The 21,068-nt window shown below is 43.6% G+C and overlaps 1 protein-coding gene across 3 annotated transcripts in view; it reads right to left on the minus strand.

Annotated features, from left to right (window-relative positions):
• IQCG (IQ motif containing G) overlaps positions 1-21,068 on the minus strand; it is a 1,934,505-nt gene that overhangs the window by 381,832 nt on the left and 1,531,605 nt on the right. For all 3 annotated transcript variants that reach the window (XM_044070701.1, XM_044070702.1, XM_044070700.1), the window contains one exon: positions 12,781-12,855. In XM_044070701.1, the coding sequence (XP_043926636.1) occupies positions 12,781-12,855 (75 nt within the window). The remainder of the gene's footprint in view (positions 1-12,780; positions 12,856-21,068) is intronic.

The raw sequence follows: 21,068 nt of genomic DNA on the forward strand, positions 1-21,068 counted from the left end.
GTCGCTGTTGACTTGGGTCCTTGGTCTCTGATTACTTTTTCTGTACTCAGTGGGTTGCTGTCTATGTGATAATTTATGGGTACTTTGTTTTTCCCAAAGGGGATGACTATACATTTTTTGGCATTTAGTTTAAGGCCATGACTCAGGCACCAGTTGTCCGTTTCTGTGAGGCCTTTTTGTAGGATGAATGTGTCCGCTGGTGTATCGACTATGGTGCCTAGTTTGCAGTTATCTGCGAACTTTGTCAGCCACAACCCTCCCATGTTTGCTTTAACATCTGAGAAACAAATGCCGAACAAGAGGGGTCCCAGGACAGATCCCTGTGGGACACCACTTGTGACTGGCTTTGAGTCTGACATTGCTCCAGCGATTTTAACTTTATGGGTTCTGTCCTTTAGCCAGTTTGCAACCCATCTAGTGACATAAGGGTTTTGTTTTTAAGAACAATCAAACTGTGAAAAGACAACTATGTTATGGTAATTGCCAGAGTAAGAATATTAGAGTGTCTAATAGGATGGGCACTTACCCTTGTAGAGCCTGTGGATTTATTTCAGATGAGAACATTATTGTGCACCCTACTAATGGATATACGTTTATTCCAAGTTTTTATGCAGCTTGTACTATTACTTATTTGGTACATCTGGCCTGATGCAAAGATTGTATGTGTTTCTACATAGGGTAGACTACACGTCCCTTCAAAGAACATATTTTAGAGCATTTGGGTTTTATATGTAATAAGGACCCTACTAGTGCATTCCATAAACATGTGTGAGATAATAATGGACATAAGTTCAGTTTTTCTGCTCTACAACTGATTCATATTGATAAGAGAGGGGGAAATTTTAACAATAAGTTAGAATTAGCTGAGACTAAATGTATTGCTAGTTTTTTAGCACACAGAGCGCCAGGTTTGAACAGATGTATACCTTTAAAGCCTGCACTGAAGGCTCAGACTTTAACTCACTGAAATGATGTTTTAACTATTGTCTTAATTATTCTTTTATTGACTGTATTATTTAAATGGCTTTGTTTTAGTTGTTGTATGGTCTGATGAAGTGCAGAGTGCCTGCACAAAAGTGCTTACCTGTTAATAAATAGATATTTTTGGCTGCTTTACCTTGTTTTTGTTGCATTCAGTATTCAGTTTAAGGCAGCCTTTATCTGCTTGGTCGATTTATTTATAGCCTTTGTCTGCTATCATGTTGAATTTATCCAGAAGGTGCGTTGCTACCAGAAATTAATTGGATGAGATCATCCATTGCCACACTTTCAAAGCTTATCGACACAAGGGGTAAGATTTGGTTCCTCCTTGTTTGTTGATGTACCAGACCACTGACATATTGTCCCATCTGAATCGCAATAGTCTAGGAAGAGAGAGTGTCTTGGAAGGCCTGCAACACTAGGAGGACAGCTCTCATTTCTAGGATACTGATATGCACATTGGCCTCTTTAGGGGGACCATGTGCTTGGACTGTCTTTCCCAAGAAGTGCCCCACCTCCTGATTTGGGAAGTGTCTGTGGTAACTATGTTCTTGGGCTGAGAGAGAATGAAAGGGTGATCTGATCAGAGTAAATCCACAAAAGGAAGTAATTTTTGCATGCCTAAGTTATTTTGATTTGGGTGGACAAAGGTTGGTGAAGAATAGATCACTGAGTCACTAGGGTCCACTGAAAAATTCTCATGTGGTATCTTGCAGGCAGAACCAAGACTGTTTCAACAGACATTGACCCCAATGCCTGAAGGATCAATCGAGCTGTGAATAATTTTGGATGATCTTTTTGACCTGGAATTGTATACATTGTACCACTGATAAAGGAAGGGAGGTTGTCAAGAATACTGTGTCAAACAACACTCCAATGAACTCCAATATTTGAGCTGGTTCTAGTTGAGATTTGTTGTGATTGATAATAATTCTGAGGTGTGAGCATAACTGGAGTATATAATCTCATATTTTGATTAGAGGATGCCTGGTCAGAGCAGTTATGAGCCAGTCATCTAAGTAAGGAAACGCCTAGAATCTTGCAGTCTCAAGTGAACTTCCACTAATGCCATGCATTTGGTGAACATCCTAGGGGCAGAGCTCTGAACTGGTAGTGACTGGTTCCCAGACAAAAGCGTAGGAACCTTCTGGATCATCTGTTTATTTTTATATGATAGTATGCATTCTGAAGATCATTTTGCATATCCAGTTGTCCTTGTGCAGAAAAGGCAGAATGGCCTGAACCATGACCATCTGGAATTTGGTGTACTGAACTGACTTGTTCAGATTGCTGAGATCCAAAATTGGTCTCCAGTCCTCTGTTTTCTTTGGCACTAAAAAGAATCTTGAATAAGTTCCAGAATCTTTCTGGTCTGGAGGGACCTCTTGGATGACTCGTTTTTCTAGCACGTTTTTCATCTCTAGTGCTATTGCTTTCCTCTGACTGGGTGGAACATTGGGAATTTTGTTTATTGTTATGGGAGTAGGGAAAAGGGCATTATATAACCTCTGGAAATAATCCTCTGCACCCATGAATATTTAGCAATCTCTAGCCAGGCTCTCTGGTGCACCGATACATGACCCCCGACTGCCTCCAGAGATGAATAATTGGGCCTCCTTTCAGGAGCGCTGATGGGATCTGTCAGAGAAAGTACCTCTAGACCCTTGGTTTGTAGGCCTCCCCTGTCACTAGGGTGGCATCTTCCGTTAGAGTTCCCCCTCTTCCCCAGGAGAACTGTCTCCATGTGGATCTTGGAAGGACCCTGGACTTTCTGAACCACATTTTTCGTCCACCTTGTTGATTACTATGAAAAAGTTCTTTGAGGATTTGAAAAAATGTACACCCACAGTGGACAGGGTTTTACCTTCCTGCTAACACCTGGATAGTGTGTCTTTAACTTTGAGGCTAAATAAAGAACTTCTGTCAAATGCAGCACTGAAAAAGGAAGACTTGAAGGGCTAAGAGAAATCACACAGGCACTTCCAGGCATGCCTCCAGATGGAAATGCCTACACCTGCTGCTTAGCTGCATGTGAGATGAGCCTCATGGATGAATTTGAAATAGACTGTAGGGTAGTCAACTGTGAGGAAATTAAGCTGTCTGCCTCAGAAGTAATGGTACCAGAGAGGGATTTATTAAGTTCTTTAACCAAATCCCTCTGGAGACCAGTGAAGTGTGCCAGATAATTCAATGACCGAAGTGTAAAAGTCGCTGAAGAACATACACACTTCCTGAATCTGTCCAGTGCCCTAGACTCCCTGTTAGGGGGATGAACAGAGGAACTTTGTTCTGCAAGTTCCTTTTTTGTGGCCGTCGCTATGACCATGGCATTAACTGGTACTCATTTGCTCAAAAATTCCCTATCCTTGGGGGGGGGCGCTAGGATCCTGTTTGTTCTCTTGGGGACTGGCTCAATTGAATCAGGTTCCTTACATGCCAGTCGAGAGATCAAATCAATGAGCTCATTGGTGGGTGGAGTCACCCAATAGGAAGCTGGACTAGACCTAATGGCTTTCATGAATACTGATTCCTCATGGGAAGGGCTGTTGGTAGACCAACCACCCCTTTGCTTGAGGATCTCTAGCATGTCGCTAATGGAGACATCATCAGGTGGTGATCCTGGGAACCGTTCCCCTCATCAAAATCAGTATGATCTGTGACAGACTCTTGAGAAGAGTCTACATGCCTCCTTTTGGACTTTCTCTTCCTAGAAACTTCTTCAGAGGGATGTTCCAGAGAAGTATTAGAAGATATCAACATACCCTGCTGGGAATCCTACAGACTTTGGGCTGGCTGTCCCTGTGGTGCAGGAAGTTGAGGTTCAAGATGCAAAGACAACTGGGTCTGTTAAGTAGGGGCCAAGGAGGGTGGATGTGTCCTTTCTCTTGGAGCAGAGAAAACTCTTTCCACTACATCAAAAGCAGAATTCCTCAGAGAAAAACATACCGATGGCTATGAGAAGACATGCTTCTGGATTATCGTCTCCTTCCAACCCAAAGGCAAACCCCTCAAGGCAGGGGTCGGAGCCAAGTTGTCCAGCACTAAGGCACTGAGGAGCTGAGATTGCTCTGACAATCTTGGGAGCCGACTCCAACACCATGGATCCGGCACTGACGATACAGCTCTGAGAGTCATCTGGCTCCAACATGCTGGGAGCCAGTCCACTCACAGACTGTATCATTGTAGAAGATACAATGATCTTTGGATCTGGGATTCTCAGATGCAACTGCTCCAAAACCAAAGGTTGTATCAGAGAAGGAGACAAAAATAGGATTCTGGAGGAGTGAGGAAAAAGAAGTTATTGTCTAAGCCCTAGAATGATGATGCCTTTTTAGAAAAAGAGAAGAGAGATGAGAAGATAGCGGATCCAGGCTCGGAGGAGATCAGATCTGAGGTGACTTATCCTTATGATTTTTGGATCCCACAGGGTAGGATCCAAAGCTTCCATCACAGTTTTTGAATCCAAAGTAGTCAGATTGAGGGATTTCATCTTTGAATCTGAAGGTTTTGAAATTTTTAGAGGGAGTTCTGAACCTGGTGTTGAAGAACTTGTAGGGTCTGGAGAACACTTTTTGGCATCGTTTTTGTCATATTTCTTAGGGTTTGAGCCCCAGATGCTGTATCGGAGGATTTTGAAGGGAATAATCCTCTCAAAATTAGTTTAATTCTGTGATCAATAGGGGGCCTTGGATTAAAGGCCTTACAAATATCACAGGCACAATCCAAATGTGCCGGGCCTAAACAATAAACACATAGAGCATATGCATCTAATAATGGAATTTTATGGCCACAGGCCATACATTTGTTAAAACAAGAGTGTTTCTCAGACACATCTACTGAAAAAGAATAGCCAGAAAGGAATATTATATATTTTTTTAATAAATAGCTATTACCAATAATGATAAAACAAGGAAATACCTTAAAGGTATAAAGGAGATAAAAGGAAAGGGGAAATACTAACTATGGTATTTTAGAAATACACTAAAAAGTGTAGGAAGGGCAAGGGAGGATATGTAGAAAAACGTTTACTAAGAAAAAGGCAAAAAGATAAAGAACTGTCTACTTTTACTAACAAAAAGTTGATACTGCTCAGGAGCTAACAGTGACCATGTCCATACGTGAAGGCAGCAAATGAGATCTGAGGTATGGGAGGGGACAAGTGCTTTATGGGTAAGGGAGGAACTTGAGAGTTTCAGTGTTTCATGAGCTGGAGAAAGCAGCCAAATCAGATCCAAGGGTCAGATCCAAACCCATTTGAATGAATGAAAATGACAACATCAGATCTGGTTATATCAAATGTAGAATTGACTGTATAGTGGGACATGTGCTAGGTGACAAGTTTGTGTCATGCAGGCGCAAGTTCATTCAACATTCACAAGGACAAGTTAGATAAACAAGAAAGCATGTAAAACAAGGGCATTTCCAGACCAAGACTCAACATGGGCATCTGGGGGCTGTTAACTGGGAAGGGTGTTTTTTTATCACTAGAATTTTCAAAAGTTTACAATTTTCAGTGACTGTGTCCTCTCCCACACATTCTCTGGAAAAATACAAGGCATGGAGTATTGCAGAGAAGAAAAGCAGGCTTCTCCTCTCAAAGTGGGAGGCAAAGTTTAGTTCCAGCGTCTAAAGAGAAAGGTGAACCCAGCTAAAACAAGAGACAAAGAAGTACCTCCGGCCTGCTTCTGGGAATAGTCAAGAGGCTCTGTACTTTATTTGTTTTTAATAGAAGACCAGCTATGAATACCTTTTTTCTTTTCTTTATAAGAATGTCTGATTTTTTAACCTTCTTGAAAGTAGTAACAGGAGTACTAAGTCTTGGAGAAAAATAAAAGTCAGGTACTTCTTGTATTCCTTGAATGTGAACAAGTTTTTTGTCTCCTAGCTAATATTTTTCTGGTTAAAAGATACAGAGTGGAATATAAAGCATTACATCATGACCTCCATTCAGATAATGAAATACACAAAGTGGGTGTGTATGATTAGGACTCTGATGGCTACGAAGATACTGATGGTGAGTTCACAAAGGGCAACACACAGCAGGTCCAAAGTATCAAAAGAACTAAGTAAGAAGCATGCTGCAATGACTTTTGTGCTAGATTGCCTTCTAATGGCCATGGAGTAAGATTGCAAGCATGCACCACTAGGGATGTTAGTAAATCTGTAATATACTGGTTGCCAACTGACCTTAAGTGATTTGTACTATTCTATGTTACACGGGGTACTGACTTGCAAACTAATCCCATCATTGCTAAAATAATTCCACTGTAATAATTATAATAATTGCAAGTAAAGCAGGATGTTTTCAGAGTGTTTTTCCAGTGAGGCTGGTAAACTGTGCCCCATAATGAGACTGATATTTATCATGCAGAAGTGCAGTAAGTGCTCTGCTGACTGTGTACTGTATTTGTGCCTCACTATTTTTAAAAAGTGGGGGAGGCTTAAGGAAGCTTCTACCACCCTTACAAATGAAATTAATAGAAAGTACAATTTAAAGATAGATTGGAAGATGTACCTCATCATGGTGATCTAAAATAGAATATATGAAGATCTGACATGCCAAACCAACATACTGGACAAATACAAGAATTCACATTGGGTAAGACAGCGATCCAGGTCATAGCCTGCTACAGGTCCCCAACTATGTCCCTATACTCTCACTTCATGTTCCTAAGCACCCTGGAATCTATCAAGGTCCAACCCAACACTCTCATACTAGGAGACTTCAACTACCCCTACATCAAATGGGAAAACTACTCAAGCACCAATACACTGGCCCAATGCTTCCTGGAATTCATCAGTTCCAATGCCCTGGAGCAACTCATTCTGACCCTCACTAGAGGAAGCAACATCATTGACCTGGTTATTACTAACATGGGCGATTGTTGCGCTACACCAATAGGCAATCCCTCCCTGGTCAGATCCAACATAAACTAATCACCATGAAAATCCCCCCCCCCACAAAGGTAACCACCTTGAAAACCTTCTCTAAAGCTGACTTTGGGCTCCTAAAAACAGAGGTGGCTAACTTCATGGCACCCATGCCAATGGAAAATAGTTGCATGACTGCCCAACCATACACCAATGCACTGTACGAACATATACATAAATGCAGGGAACTAGCCATACCCAACAGAACCAAGATGCTCTCTTCCAAAAAAAGGAAGCCAATCTGGTGGTCTCCTGCCATTAATAAACTCTACAACAGAAGGAAGAAACTGTTGCAAAAAAAGGTGAAGTCCCAAGACTGGAAAAAACTCCCTTATTAGCCTCAACAAAAAGTTGAGATTCCTCATCAAATCCTCCAAAGCCATCTATGAAGGCAGAATTGCAGCAGACACTAAAATCAATCACAAACCTCCACGGCAATACCCAGACTTGCTCTGAGTTACTGCACAATAGTACCTCCTATACTGAGCCAACAGATATTGCCAACATACAGGCCGACAGATTCAGTGCCAACTTTACCCCTCCCCCCAAAGGACTAATCACAATACCAGAAGAATGCCAGGCACCCAGCATTACTGCAGCACAGGTTAAAGATGCACTGTCCAAGCTTCCATGGGACCCGATAATATCCCTGGCTGTGTTCTACATGAACTACAAAGCGAACTGGCACCACATCTGTGTGCCCTGTTCAGTCACAGCCTCACCTCAGGCTTTGCCCCTACTGAATGGTGCACTGCTACAGTCATCCATCTCCATAAGGGGAGAGCGACTACAGATCCTGGGAATTATCACCCCATTAGCTTGACGAGTCTGATATGTAAAGCTATGGAGTGCATCATCATGAACCCGATTAACAAAGGTATAGGAAATCTCCAAACTCCAGACCCCATGCAATTTGGCTTTGTGAAAAGGAGATCATGCCTGCTCAACCTGGTTGACTTCAATGAGTCAGTCACCAGGGCTGTGGATGAAGGTAAGGCAGTGCATACAGCCTACCTTGATCTGGCCAAGGCCTTTGATACCATTCCTCACTCAGGAATTATTGAAAAACTTACCAAACTAGGTATCAACCCCTATATCACTAGGTGGGTTGCAAACTGTATGTGAAATTAGTGGACTCCAAGTCAGACTGCCGACCAGTCACAAGTGGAGTCCCACAGGGATCGGTCCTGGGTCCTCTCCTGTTTGGCATCTACTTCTCAGTAGTCCAGGCCAATACAAAGGGACTCTGGCTGACCAAGTTCACAGACGACTGCAAGCTGGGAGCCATTATTAACTCCCCAAGTGATGCAGACATCTTACAGAAAGACTTCACTGAGACCAATGACTGGTGTCGAAACCATGGCCTTAAGCTTAACGTCAAAAAATGTGTCATCATCCCCTTTGGTAAAACTCAGATCCCACTAATTACCACATCGATGGGAGCCCACTGAACACTGAAGGCGTTATAAGAAATCTGGGGATGCAGGTTGACAGCAACCTCTCCTTTGACCACCATATTACCACTGTGGCACATCTCATTACCACGGGTTTTGCATGCAGGAAGAAAGAGGTCATTGTCTCTCTCTACTCTTCCCTCATTAGACCAATCATCGAGTATAATGCCCCATTTTGCATGTACCTCACTAGACACCTGCAACAGCTGCAGAAGCCACAGAAGCACCTCACGAAGAGGATCCTATGCATTAAACACATGTCCTACACGGACAGACTCAAAAGACTCCAGCTATTCTCTGTCTCAAATTACCTACTTAGAGGCGATCTCTGCTTGACTTACAAAGCCATCTCTGACCCAGCTCTGTTATAAATGCTACATCTAAAGAAATTCCAATCCCTCCACACCACATGCTCCAGAGACCTCAACCTCATAACCACAATCAACAGAACATGCTGGAGGGACAGGTTCCTCACACAGAGACTGCCCATGCTCTGGAATAGACTTCCCATATATGTCAAGCAGAGCACCTCACTGTCCCTCTTCATGAGAAATCTTGATGAGTGGATGGGTAATACAAAGTTCACCCTGGGGATCACTCCAGTGGCTCTACTTGATAGAGCCACTGGGAACTAACGTTGGGCGGCATGATGCCAGGGCACTTCTATGGGCTAGGCTTGTAAAGGCTCCAGGGCCATTAGCCTAGTACACACCTATGAACCTATGAACTGCTGCAATTATTGCACTGAAGAATGATATCTACCTAAGGCATAATTCCAAGCCATATATATGATTTTCTACAGCAATGATGCTCGTAATGTGCACAGTGTTTGATGAGTAAGCAGCAGACCTTCAAGCAATGGGATGCAGAAGATTTAAGAATGACTGCATTCCAAGAGTTGGAGGAGGGAAGGAAGAGAAATTATCCCCACTTCACTTTCTAATGCCGTGTGTTAGCCTCATGGTCATATTGCAAGTACATATTAGATATGCTGCAACTAGAAATTCATAACTATATGCCAAGGGCTCAAAGAGTGAACCCACTAACAGCAAAAACAAATCATTGTTACACAAAAATGAATGTTTTATACAATAAAATGCAAGTATTTTCTAAGGGAAGTAAGCCACACTAAAACCCCACATATCCCTGTGACAGAAAATGTGCTAACTCTGAGGTTGTTTAACCTTGGTAGAGTAAGAGAATACTTCCTTATTCTAAGGCTCAGTAAGCTTGAAGTTAATATTGGAGCAGGCTTTGGACATTTAGCACATTAATGTTTTTAACTTGATATTAGGGTATATGATTAATGTGCCTCCAAAAGAAAGTATTGTTGTGTAAGGACTTACCATAACCTCAGATGTCCTTCTCTTCTATATGCTGCTGTATTCATGACATCAGGGAGTTTGCTTTGGTGAACTCTCGAATGTCCAGCTGTTATACAAAAGTTAAATGCTACTGCTAGGGTGCATGCAACATCCTGTGCCTCATCTCTGACAATGGTTCTAAATGGATGTCGGGTATAAAGCATCCACCTCAGAACTGAATGCCGCCAGAATCGGAGACTTGGGAGCGGGTACCCCAGGAGTCAGGAATCAGTAAAGTGTGAGAGGAAAGGCTGGGTGGGAAACTATACAGCAGCATATAGAAGAGAAGGACATCTAAGGTTATGGTAAGTTCTTACACAATACTATGCCTTTATATTCATATGCTGCTGTATTCATGACATCAGGGAGAGTGCAAATGCTCCTGTTCTATGGAAGGGGAGGCGGACCAGAAGCACATTCCACAAACCCGTGGAGGATGGCTCTGACAAATCCTGCCCTGGCGGTAGAGACCATGTCCAATCTCTTGTAGTGCCAAATGAAAGTGTGAACCAAGGACCATGTAGCTGCTTCAAGGATAGCAGCTGTGTCTAATCCTTGGAGGAATACCCCAGAAGAAGACACTGCTCTGGTAGAGTGAGCCCTAACTGGGGCTGGGAGAGACTTACCATGACTATCAGAATTAAATAGTTTTAGATATCCAAGAGGATAAAGTTTGCTTGGAAACAGGTTGACCCAGGGCTCTTGGGTGGTAAGAAATAAAGAGGCTGTCTGATTTGCGTAGGGATTTGGTTTTCACCAAGTAATACCTGAGCTGTCTGTGAATGTCTAGGGAATGAAGTATCCTCTCTGCCTTGTTCTGTGGAGAGGGATAAAAGGTTGGCAGATTTATAGTTTGATTTAAAGACAGTTCATTGACCCTTTTGGGCATGAAAGAAGGGTTAGTGCACAACCATATCCTGTCCTTGTGGAAGACAGTGAAGGGGGGGGTCTGCCATAAGGGCCTGGAGCTCAGACACTCTTTTGGCTGAAGTAATGGCCACTAGGAGTATAGTCTTCCAGGTGCAGTGTTGGAGGGAGCAGTCTTTGACTGGTTCAAAGGGTGAGAGCGCCAATTTCTCTAGGACAAAGTTAAGATCCCAAGGGAGGGGATATGGGCTTCTTTGGGGGTCTGAGATGATTCTCCTCTCAGAAAGAGTTTGACTTCTAACCTGGATGCTAGAGGAAGTACTAAGGGTAGACATGCAGAGATGGCAGACAGATGTATTTTAATGGATGAATAAGATAATCCAGACTTCATAAGGTCACACAGATAAGACAAAACCACTGGAGGCTCTGCTCCCAGTGGTTGCAGGTTAGACACCACGATGAAAATCTCTTCCATTTTGACAGGTAGAATTTTCTAGTAGTCGGTTTTCTGGCCTCTTGCAGTACCTGGATCACGTCCTGTGAGTGTAAGTGTCTGAAGGGAATCAGCACCCTATCACCCACAGTTTGAGATTCAGTGTGGACAGTTGGGGGTGTAGGAGTTTTCCCTTGTCCTGTGTGAGTAAGTCCATTCGATGGGGTAACTTGTGGTGATTATCCTTGGCTAGGTGAAATAAAAGAGGGAACCAGTACTGCCTTAGGCAATAGGGAGTCACCAGCAAGATTTGAGTCTGTTCCTTCTGAATTTTTAGCAGGAAGAGGGAAGGGGGAATGCGTAGGTGTACATCCCCTTCCAGGAAATCGAGAAAGCATCCACCTTCCAAGCCTCTGGATGAGGTACCCTGGAACAGAAGGTTGGGAACTGCCTGTTCATGGGGGAAGCGAAGAGATCCACATCTGGGATACCCCATCGACCTGAACCAGAAACATACCCCTGTTCAGCATCCATTCGTGAGACAGGGTCATGGTCCTGCTCAATGAATCTGCCATCACATTTTCTGCAGAAGGGATATAAACTGCTTGGAGAAAGATCTGTTTCCCTAGTGTGATTTTCCAAGCCTGCAGTGCTAGTCTGCACAGGCGGTAGGACTCCCCCCCCCCCCAGTTTGTAGATGTACCACAGTACATTGGTATTGTCTGCGTACCACCTCAGAGTGCCTGGTAGAAATTGATCCTGGAAATTTTCTAAGGCTAATATCATGGCTCTCATTTCCTTGATATTGATGTGCTCCTTCTGTTGGGTGTGGGCCCATGTGTTCCTCGCTCTCCAGTTTCCTAGTAATGCACCCCAACCTGTGTCTGAGGCATCCGTGAAGAGATCCTGGTTGGGAGGTGTCGGCTATAGGAGCAGGCCAGAATTCTCCTGGATCTAGGAGATCCACCATTTGACTTCCCTGGTCAGGCACAGCAACATGGGTATCATGAATTCCCGAGGGTGTGAGTGCTGTTTCCAGAAAGAAATTAGATACCACTGGAACTTCCTCATGTGGAGCCTTGCCAGGGGGACCATGGGGATAGCTGAGGCCATAAACCCTAGGGTTCTGAGCAATTCCCTGGCTGAGATGGCTTTGAGGGAGCTGACACATACTACACGTGGAATGGTCATGTTCTCATCCTAGACAAAATAGGCAGAGCTCATGTGAATCCTTATGTGGAATTTGCCTTCTACACCTACAATTGCCCTTCCTACCTGACATGAAACCCAAAGCAGTAGCAGGTAAAGATTAGAAAATCCCTATGGGGTACTTATCTGGAGTCGAATGTAGAAAAATGCTTCTTCCAATAAAGCGACGACTGAAGCTGTTAGTCATATAGGTGGCAGAAAAGTTCTGAAGTGGATGCATGCTGACATCCACTTTATACCCGACGTCTATTTGCAACCGACATCAGAGAAGAGGCACAGGACATTGCGCATGCCCTAGCGGTAGCATTTAAATTTGCATAACAGCTGAACATTCGAGAGTTCACCAGAGAAAACTCCCTGATGTCATGAATACAGCAGCATATGAATAGAAGGACATCTACATGCTCTCTGCAGATGGTACTATTAGGTGGTGCTTTATATGCTGTACTAAAATGTCACTCTGGGATTACTTCACCAATATTTGCATTTACTTGTTTAAGTCAGTTATATAGTTCCCTACCCTTCAAGCTGAATTACATACCACTTGAAGTTTTCTGAGGAAGTTTTCGATTTCCTGGTGAACACGTGTCTCTTCATCAATCTTGGCCCTTAGACGCTAGGAAAAATGATAAAAAAAGAAGTTATGTACTCACCATAACATTCCATGTTAGTTGTCCTTGATCTCACCTTCCTTCTTGCTGTTTGGGTTCGGAGCCGATCCTCGACTCTGACTCAGCCGTATACTATAGCTTGAGAGCTTTTACTGGCTCAAGGCTAGCCCCTATCCCAGCATGCCTAGTGGTAGTTACCCAGATCTCGTTTGTGATAACCCAACACTAGACCATATAAATAGACAAGAGATATACTGTACTTTACATATCCGATGACACCTACATATAAAGGTGTGACCCCTCCACAATAGTAATAGTAGTAGACTGAGACTAACCATAAGGTATGGTATAAAGGAAACCCGGCTAGTATAACCAACAGAACAAGGGATTCCTCTCGATCCTCCAGGAAGGGGAAAGGAGGGTGGAACGCAAGAAGGAAGGCGAGATCAATGACAACAAACATGGAACATTATGGTGAGTACATAACTTATTTATGTTATATTGTCCATATCTCGCCTTCATTCTTGCTGTTTGGGACAGTGTCCCCAGCACCTGATTCTTGGGTGGCTCACAGGAAAAAAAACTCTTCAGGACCGTGGAAGCAAAGGATACCCTGTTCTGGGAGGCCACACCTACTTTGTAATGAGTGATAAAGGTATGAGGATTAGCCCATGTAGCTGCTGCAAAGATCAAATCCAAAGACAATCTTGCTTGAAAAGTAATAGGGTAGACAAGTCCCTTGTTGAGTGTCCTTTAATCTTCCCTGGAAGTTTTTGTTTATGCAACCCATAGACATGTTTTATAGTGTCTGAAAGCCACTTTGATAAAGTCACCTTTGAGAAGGCACAGCCTCTTTTATTGTCCGCAAAGGATATGAACAATGGGTCAGATTTTCTAAAGTCCTTGGTCCTGTGTAAATAGAAACATAACTGTCTATGAACGTCCAACTGATGAAGCTTATACTCTGCTTTGTTGCCATGATTAGGGAAGAACACAGGAAGCTCTATGGATTGATTCAAATTGTAGTCAGAACATACCTTGGGTAACAAGGAGGGGTTGGTTCTGAGAGAAACCCGATCTTTATGGAAAATCAAGTACGGGAGATGAATAGATAAGGCCTGTAAGTCTGAAACCCTTCTAACTGAGGTAATTGCAATCAAGAAAAGGGTCTTCCAAGTCAGAAATTTGAGCGGACAAGAAGCAGATGGTTTGAAGGGAGGAAGAATCAGAGCATCTAAGACTAAATTTAGATTCCAGGGGGGAAGAGGTTCTCTTATCGGAGGTCTTAATAGTGTAGTACCTCTTAGGAATGCCTTGCATAACCTATGGGACATGATATTGGAACCCATTTTTCCCATATGAAAATTAGAAATGGCCTCGGACAGTAGCTGCAGCTGCTTCTTGGTCAAAGGTTTCAGCAAGAAATTCAAGAATCTTAGAAATGGGAGCAGTAAAGGGATCAATCTGATTTTTGCCTGCCCAACAAGAGAACCTCTTCCATTTACTAGCATAAAGTCTCGTAGTAGTGGGCTTATGGGAGGAAATCAAAATGTGTTTAACTGCTGGAGAAACATCGGGAAGCCTGGCTAAGACCAGAAGTGGAGAAACCAAGCTGTGAGCTTGAGAGTTTGAATGGAAGGAAGGAAAGCCCCTGACTGATGCCTCAAAAGATCTGGCACTGGGTCCAGGACCTAAGGCTCCCCTTGCAGGTGAGGCCAAAGGAATGGGAACCATATCTGACAAGCCCAGTAAGGGACAATGAGGATTAACTTGCAACCCAATGACTGTGCTTTCTGAAGAACTTTGGGGATCGGGGGAAAAGGTGGAAAAGCGTAAAGCAGTCCCGGGGAGCCAATCGTGAACAAGTGCATCCCTGGGTGACTGTCTCAGTGGTGGGACTAGGGCAAAGTAGCTGCTGCATTTGTTGTTGAGGGGGGTGGCAAACAAATTACAGCATGGTTGGCCCCATTTGCAAAAAATCAAGTCCGCAACTTCCTGCTTCAGGGACCACTCATGGGGCATCAGGATAGCCCGGCTGAGCTTGCCTGCTATCACACTGGATTTTCCCAGGATGTCATTGCAACCAGAAAGCACTGGGAAGACATCACCTTTTGCCAAACTTGTAGAGCCTCTCCACACAAGAGGTAAGATCTGGTTCCACCCTGTTTGTTGATGTACCATACTACTGACATATTGTCCGTCTGAATTGCTATAGTCCCTGTAGGTAGAGAGTTCTGAAGTGCTTGCAACACCAGGAGCACCGTTCTCATCTCCAAAACATTGATATACAAGTGGTACTCGTGTTCCTGCCACTTCTCTTGAACAGTCTACCCCAGATAATGTCCCCCCACCCTATCTGGGAAGTGTCTGTTGTCACTGTAGCTACAGGTTAAGGGGGGGGTAGAAATGGCTTGCCTACTGTCACCATAGGGGAGTGAAGCCACCACCCCAGATCCCTTTTGCAGGATTCCATGATCAGAATCTGATGTGACATGGGTAAATCCTGGAATGACCATTGTGCAAATAGAAGCCACTGTAGAATTCTCATGTGGAAGTGAACCATAGGGACCAGAGTGACTTCTGCCACCATAGAACCCAGGACCTTGAGAACAAATCTTGCTTGAATCCTCTTTTGTGTGAACAGCATGACAACTTGGCGACAGATCGTTAATACTCTTTCTTGAGGTAGCATTGCTACCGTGGCCTTTGTGTCTAAATCTGCCCCTATAAATGTAATATATTGACAAGGCAACAAGGCAGATTTTCCGTAGTTTATGGTGATCCCAAGTTGAGAACAAGAGCGGATTGTGTATTCCCTTATCCTGATTAGTTGATGCTCAGTGGTGGCAGTAAGGAGCCAGTCATCTAGATATGGAAACACCCGGAATCCTTGACACCTCAGGTTAGCTGCAACTACTGCCATGCATTTGGCGAACACCCTGGGGGCTGTGGTGAGACCAAAGGGCAGAGCTCTGAACTGATAGTGACTGGCTCCCAGCCAGAAGCATAGATATCTCCTTGACTGTCCATTTTTATGCAGTAGTACACATCCTGGAGATCGATAAAGCACATCCAATTGTCCTGTCCCAGAAAGGGAAGAATGGACTGCAATGTTACCATCTGGAACTTTGTTTTCTTGACTGACTTGTTCAGCCTGCTGAGATCCAAAATGAGTCTCCAGTCCCCTGTTTTCTTTGGAACTAAAAAGCACCTTGAGTACGTTCCGGATCTGATTTGGTCTGCAGGGACGTCCTGGATGACCCTTTTTCTTAGCAACTTTTGAACATCTAGGTTTGTTTGATCCCAAATACTGGGTGGAACATCTGGGATAGAGTACTGTCTTTTTGACAGGGGAAGTAGGGAGAAGGGGATATTGTAACCTCCGGATATTATGGTTAGTACCCATATATTTTCTGTGATTGTCTGCCAGGCTTTTGGGTACAAGGATAATCTCCTCCTGACTGTCTCCAGAGTTGGATAGTCGGCCTCCCTTCAAGAGCACTGGAAGGGCCTACCAGAGTAGGTATCTCTATTGCCCTGATTCTGTGGACCTCCCCCGCCATGAGGTCAGCGTCTTCCATTGTTATTTCCCCCTCTGCCCCTGGGGGAAAATTCTCCATGTGTGTCAGGCGAAGCTCCCTGGGATTTCCAGAACCACATTTTCCTGCTCTTCTGGCCTTTAGGATAGGGCCTAGATGGAACAGAAAAACATACTCCCACAGCAGAGAGAGTTTTGCCATCCTATTTACACCTGGTAAGAGTCTCTTTTACCTAAGGCCTGAAAAGGGACGAGCCATCAAAGGGGCATTAGTAAAGGAAGACTTGAAGGGCTCCAAAAAATGACAAAGGTGCATCCAGGAGTGTCTGCATAAGGCTACCCCTGTGCCTGCCACCCTGCACGCACCATTGGTTGCATAAGAAATGAGCCGCATGGAGAAGATAACCACTGAAGTCAAGATCGCAAGCTGAGAAGCTGCCTTGTCTGAGGCTCCTGCAGCTGTAGGATCCCCTATGGTATCTCCTAACTCCTTGAGAAGATCCCTTTGAAGCCTTGTAAAGTGGGACAAATAGTTCAGTGACCTGAATGTAAAGGTCGCTGAAGAAAACATACGCTTCCCGTATCTGTCCATCATATGAGACTCTTTATTTGGCAGATGGACAGATGAAGAAGTTTCCACTCATTCCTTCTTGGTGGCTGCTGCCACCACCATAGGATCAATGGGAACACCCTTAGATAAGAACAGCCTGTCTTCAGGGGCTGTAATGATTTTATTGGGCCTCCATCGTGTCTGGAGAGCGCCAAGCCTTCCACCTCACTACGTGCAATAGTGGGTCGAAAGGAGGAGACACCCAAGAGGTGGAGGGTCGGGAACGGAATGCATCCAGGTACACTGACTCATCTTCAGAAGGGGCAAGGGACTTCCAGTCACTCCTCTGTCTAAGGATTTCTAAGATGTCTGAAAAGGAGACATCTTCAGAGGGGGATTGTGGGGACCCTCCTGAGTCATCCAAGTCTGTGTCTGATGTCAAGGACTCAGGGGAGTCCACATGCTTCCTCTTGCAAGTCCTCTTCCGAGAGACCTCCTCTGAGGGATGCTCAGGTGAGGTTTCAGATGAGGTGGGATCACCCAATGGTGCATACTGGAGCATGGGTTCCCTATGCTTGGGGCAGAGGGAAAGTTTGGAGGCGAATACCGGGACCAAAGGCAAAGGAGCTAATGGAGCTGTCTCAGCAGACAGCATGCTCCTCATCACCTTGAAGGCATCGTGGTCCCGACCCAAAAGAATCTCTGGATCTGAAGAAGCAGGAGACTCCCTCCGAACCAAGGGAGATGGCTCTCAGGCTGATGTAGGAGCCAAGCTGACCTGTGCCGAAGCTCTGAGAGGGAGAGTAGGGTCAGACAAGGGTCTGATGCCACTCCCCTCCCTCAGACCTGATGAGGGAGTGTCAGCTCCCAGATCCCTTGATAGAAGGGGGTATTGAGGAGATTGGAGTGGTAGTCAGAACTGAAAGACCAGAGGAGGTTACTGGAACTGACAGTTCCACCACTATGACTTCTATACACTCTGGCTCTGAACTCAGAGGAGGAATCGAGACAGGTGTTGTTTAGGCTGTCGGCACCATTCCCATCTTGGATGGGCCCGAAAGTATTTTGGCTAATGCTGGTGTTTTAAGAAGCCTCTTTACCACCCTCTCCACATCATCATCCGAGTGGCTCTTGAATGACCAAGAGGAATGAGTAGAAGACCAGTGACTGCCCACCACAGATTGCAATAATGGAGACTGTAAAGCAGACCACACCAGTTCCAAGGCAAGAGACCTGGGACGTTTATGGGATCTTACAGGCTCCGACAATACAGATGGAGCCATAGGTGAAGATGGCTTTGTCGGAACTGAAAGTCGGGTCCGACTTAGCTTGTGGTTTGCCCTTGTCCTTAGACGGGTCTGAACTCGGAGCCGAAGAGGAAGAAGGCTTGACTTTGTCAGATTTTTTAGCTGGCTGAGTCCCCTCCATGGCAGCATCAAAGGGGCTCTTCAGTAAACCTCTCAAGATTAACTTGTTTCTTCTCTCCTGCAGGACTCATGAACTAAAAGCACGGCAGGTAGAGCACGAGTCCTGCAGGTGAACAGGTCCTAAACAATATACGTAACTTGTCTGCCCATCCATAAGGGACATCTTTTGGCAACACAAGTCGCACGTTTTGAAACCTGAAGGTTTAGATTCCTTGGCTGTATCCTTGGACATAATAGAGACCCAGCAGTATGTCTTAGGCTATAGACTACTAATAAGAAATCTATACAATAACACTATTAATAGCACTATGTAAGCTAGATAAAGAGAAAAACTAGGCAATAACAGACAAAAAATATCCTTTTTTTTTTTTTATACACAGGGAAAAACAGAGAAGGGGGGAAAGCCTCTAAGTTAAATGGCGAACTCCCCACCTAAGGAGAGCCTCTAATTTAAACGGCAACTCCTTAAAGTTAAAGGAAAGGCAAGAAAGGGAAGAAGAACCCTCTAATTTAAATGAGTTTGGAAGAGGGGAAAAGGCCAGAGAGAAAAAAAATGGTTAATCTACAGATAAGCAAGTCACTCAGACGGGATAGGGCTAGAGAGAAAAATGAAGGACAACTACAGTTAACAAATTAGATAAGCTAAACTAGAAAATGTTGTCCAAAAATATAATGAGAGAAAAAACACTTAGCCTGAGCCAGTATCCGCAATCTCGACACTGCAAGCGGCAAATGAGATCTGGGTAACTATCACTAGGCATGCTGGGATAGGGGCTAGCTTCGAGCCAGTAAAAGCTCTTGAGCTATAGTATACAGCTGAGTCAGAGCTGAGGATTGGCTCCAAACCCAAACAGCAAGAACGAAGGTGAGATATGGACAACATAACATTACATATTTCATGCAAAATTATAAACAGTAGAAATGCAATGACTACTGCTGTACATATGGTTTGCAGCATACTCCTCAAGTGAATTAAATGCTTTGGTTGATACTAGAGATGCATAATGTCTCACTTTCTACAAGTAGATAGATCTTCCATACATTTAACACCATCTATGCATCAGTCCTTGTTGATAATCACTAAAGAAATAATTAAACAGCTTTGTGCTGCTAGCTTTCAGAACGGTACACTACCTACAGGAGATGCACTCTACACATAAACCATTGCAAAGCAGTTAAGTAGTGTATTAGAAAATATTATTGCTGAATATGCTGCTCTATACATATATGATTAACTAAGCTACATAAAATACAGCTTTTATTTAACTGTAACAACAGAATGAGTAATGATTTGCTTCAGCTATGTAATTGCATGTTTTCTGCAAGCTCATCATTTATACAATTTTAAAAACAATGTTAATTGACTTACAATCTTTCAAATACCGATAAATCAAAATAAAATTTAAACATACATAGTAGACACATACTACATGGTATATTCAAAGTTTAAAAACAGAAAACAATTGTTTTATGTGAAATATCCAGAGTTCCAAAGCAGAAAAAAAGTTGCATGTAGGAATGAACTTAATCTCTTTATGCCATAATTCTGTTTCTGATTCACACAAGCAAAAGGCAGTCCTTCTCAAGCTGATAAAGCTAACAGATATTTTCTATTAGGTTTCCTCAAGTAGTATATCCTACAACTCCTCCATCATTTCAAAGCCCTGGATCTCATTTATCATGGAAGTTGTATAAATGTGTCCAGCATACCACTAAGAGAATTATGACTTCAGATAAACTAAATATGCACTGTGGATTATGTTCACTGTTCACATGTTGTCAGTTTTTTGCAGTCCTCAGGGACTTAAAAAGGTGGGTCATTATGTGAGACAAAAGAATCAAAATTTCAAAGGTGGTACCAGGAATGTTGTATAATTTTGATGCAGTAGCAAATTAATATGTATAAATTTACCACAAAAGACATTTCTTAAAGACAACCACTGAGGCAGTGATATATCCTACTGATCTAGCAGCTACTCCCTGTTAACCAGTGCAACAGCATTTCATATAAAATACAGTCCAGAAAAAGCACTCCACCTGTAAACATCCCACACTAATGCAGGCTGCAATGCATGGTTGTCTGATGTTTTGTAAAAGGATAAATAACACATATGTACTCGCCATAACAGCTGATTCATAAATCTGTCCTTCAGGGTGGGTCTGTGAATGGCTATCCTTTCTGGCACTTTCAATTTGCCTCTTTTTCTTTCAAGTACCTGTCTTTAGAGGTGCACACTATCTCCTGGTGCAAGGTGTGACATTACACTTTGGGTACTAAGAGAAGACGTCTAGTCCTTGTATCCACCTGTTTGCTTCCAAAAATTGTGTTAGCACTCACTGTAAAACAAGGAAACAATGATCAAACTGGATTGTATAAGACATATTTATATATATATTTGGCTAGTTTTCAGGACATTCCAACTGCAGGCACTGAATGGAAGGTCCAACTAAACATAAGGGATTACAGGAGGGTAATTAGGACATACCAAGGAGGACACTCCACGGTGGTGGTGCTGCGGTAGCGTTGTCGCCTCATAGTAAGACGCTGTCCGGTTCGATTCTCAGCTAGAGCGTCTTCTGCATGGAGACATGTGTGAATGGGCGTACCTTCGTTGAAAGTTGTGCGTCAGGGCTGGTAACTCGGTACGTAAAAATCATCTACCAATCATTAGTGGACCGGAGTTCTGCTGTGGTGACCCCTAA

Source organism: Protopterus annectens, chromosome 4.part1 (genome assembly GCF_019279795.1).
Source record: "Protopterus annectens isolate FY-2018-M chromosome 4.part1, PAN1.0, whole genome shotgun sequence".
NCBI lineage: Eukaryota > Metazoa > Chordata > Ceratodontiformes > Protopteridae > Protopterus > Protopterus annectens.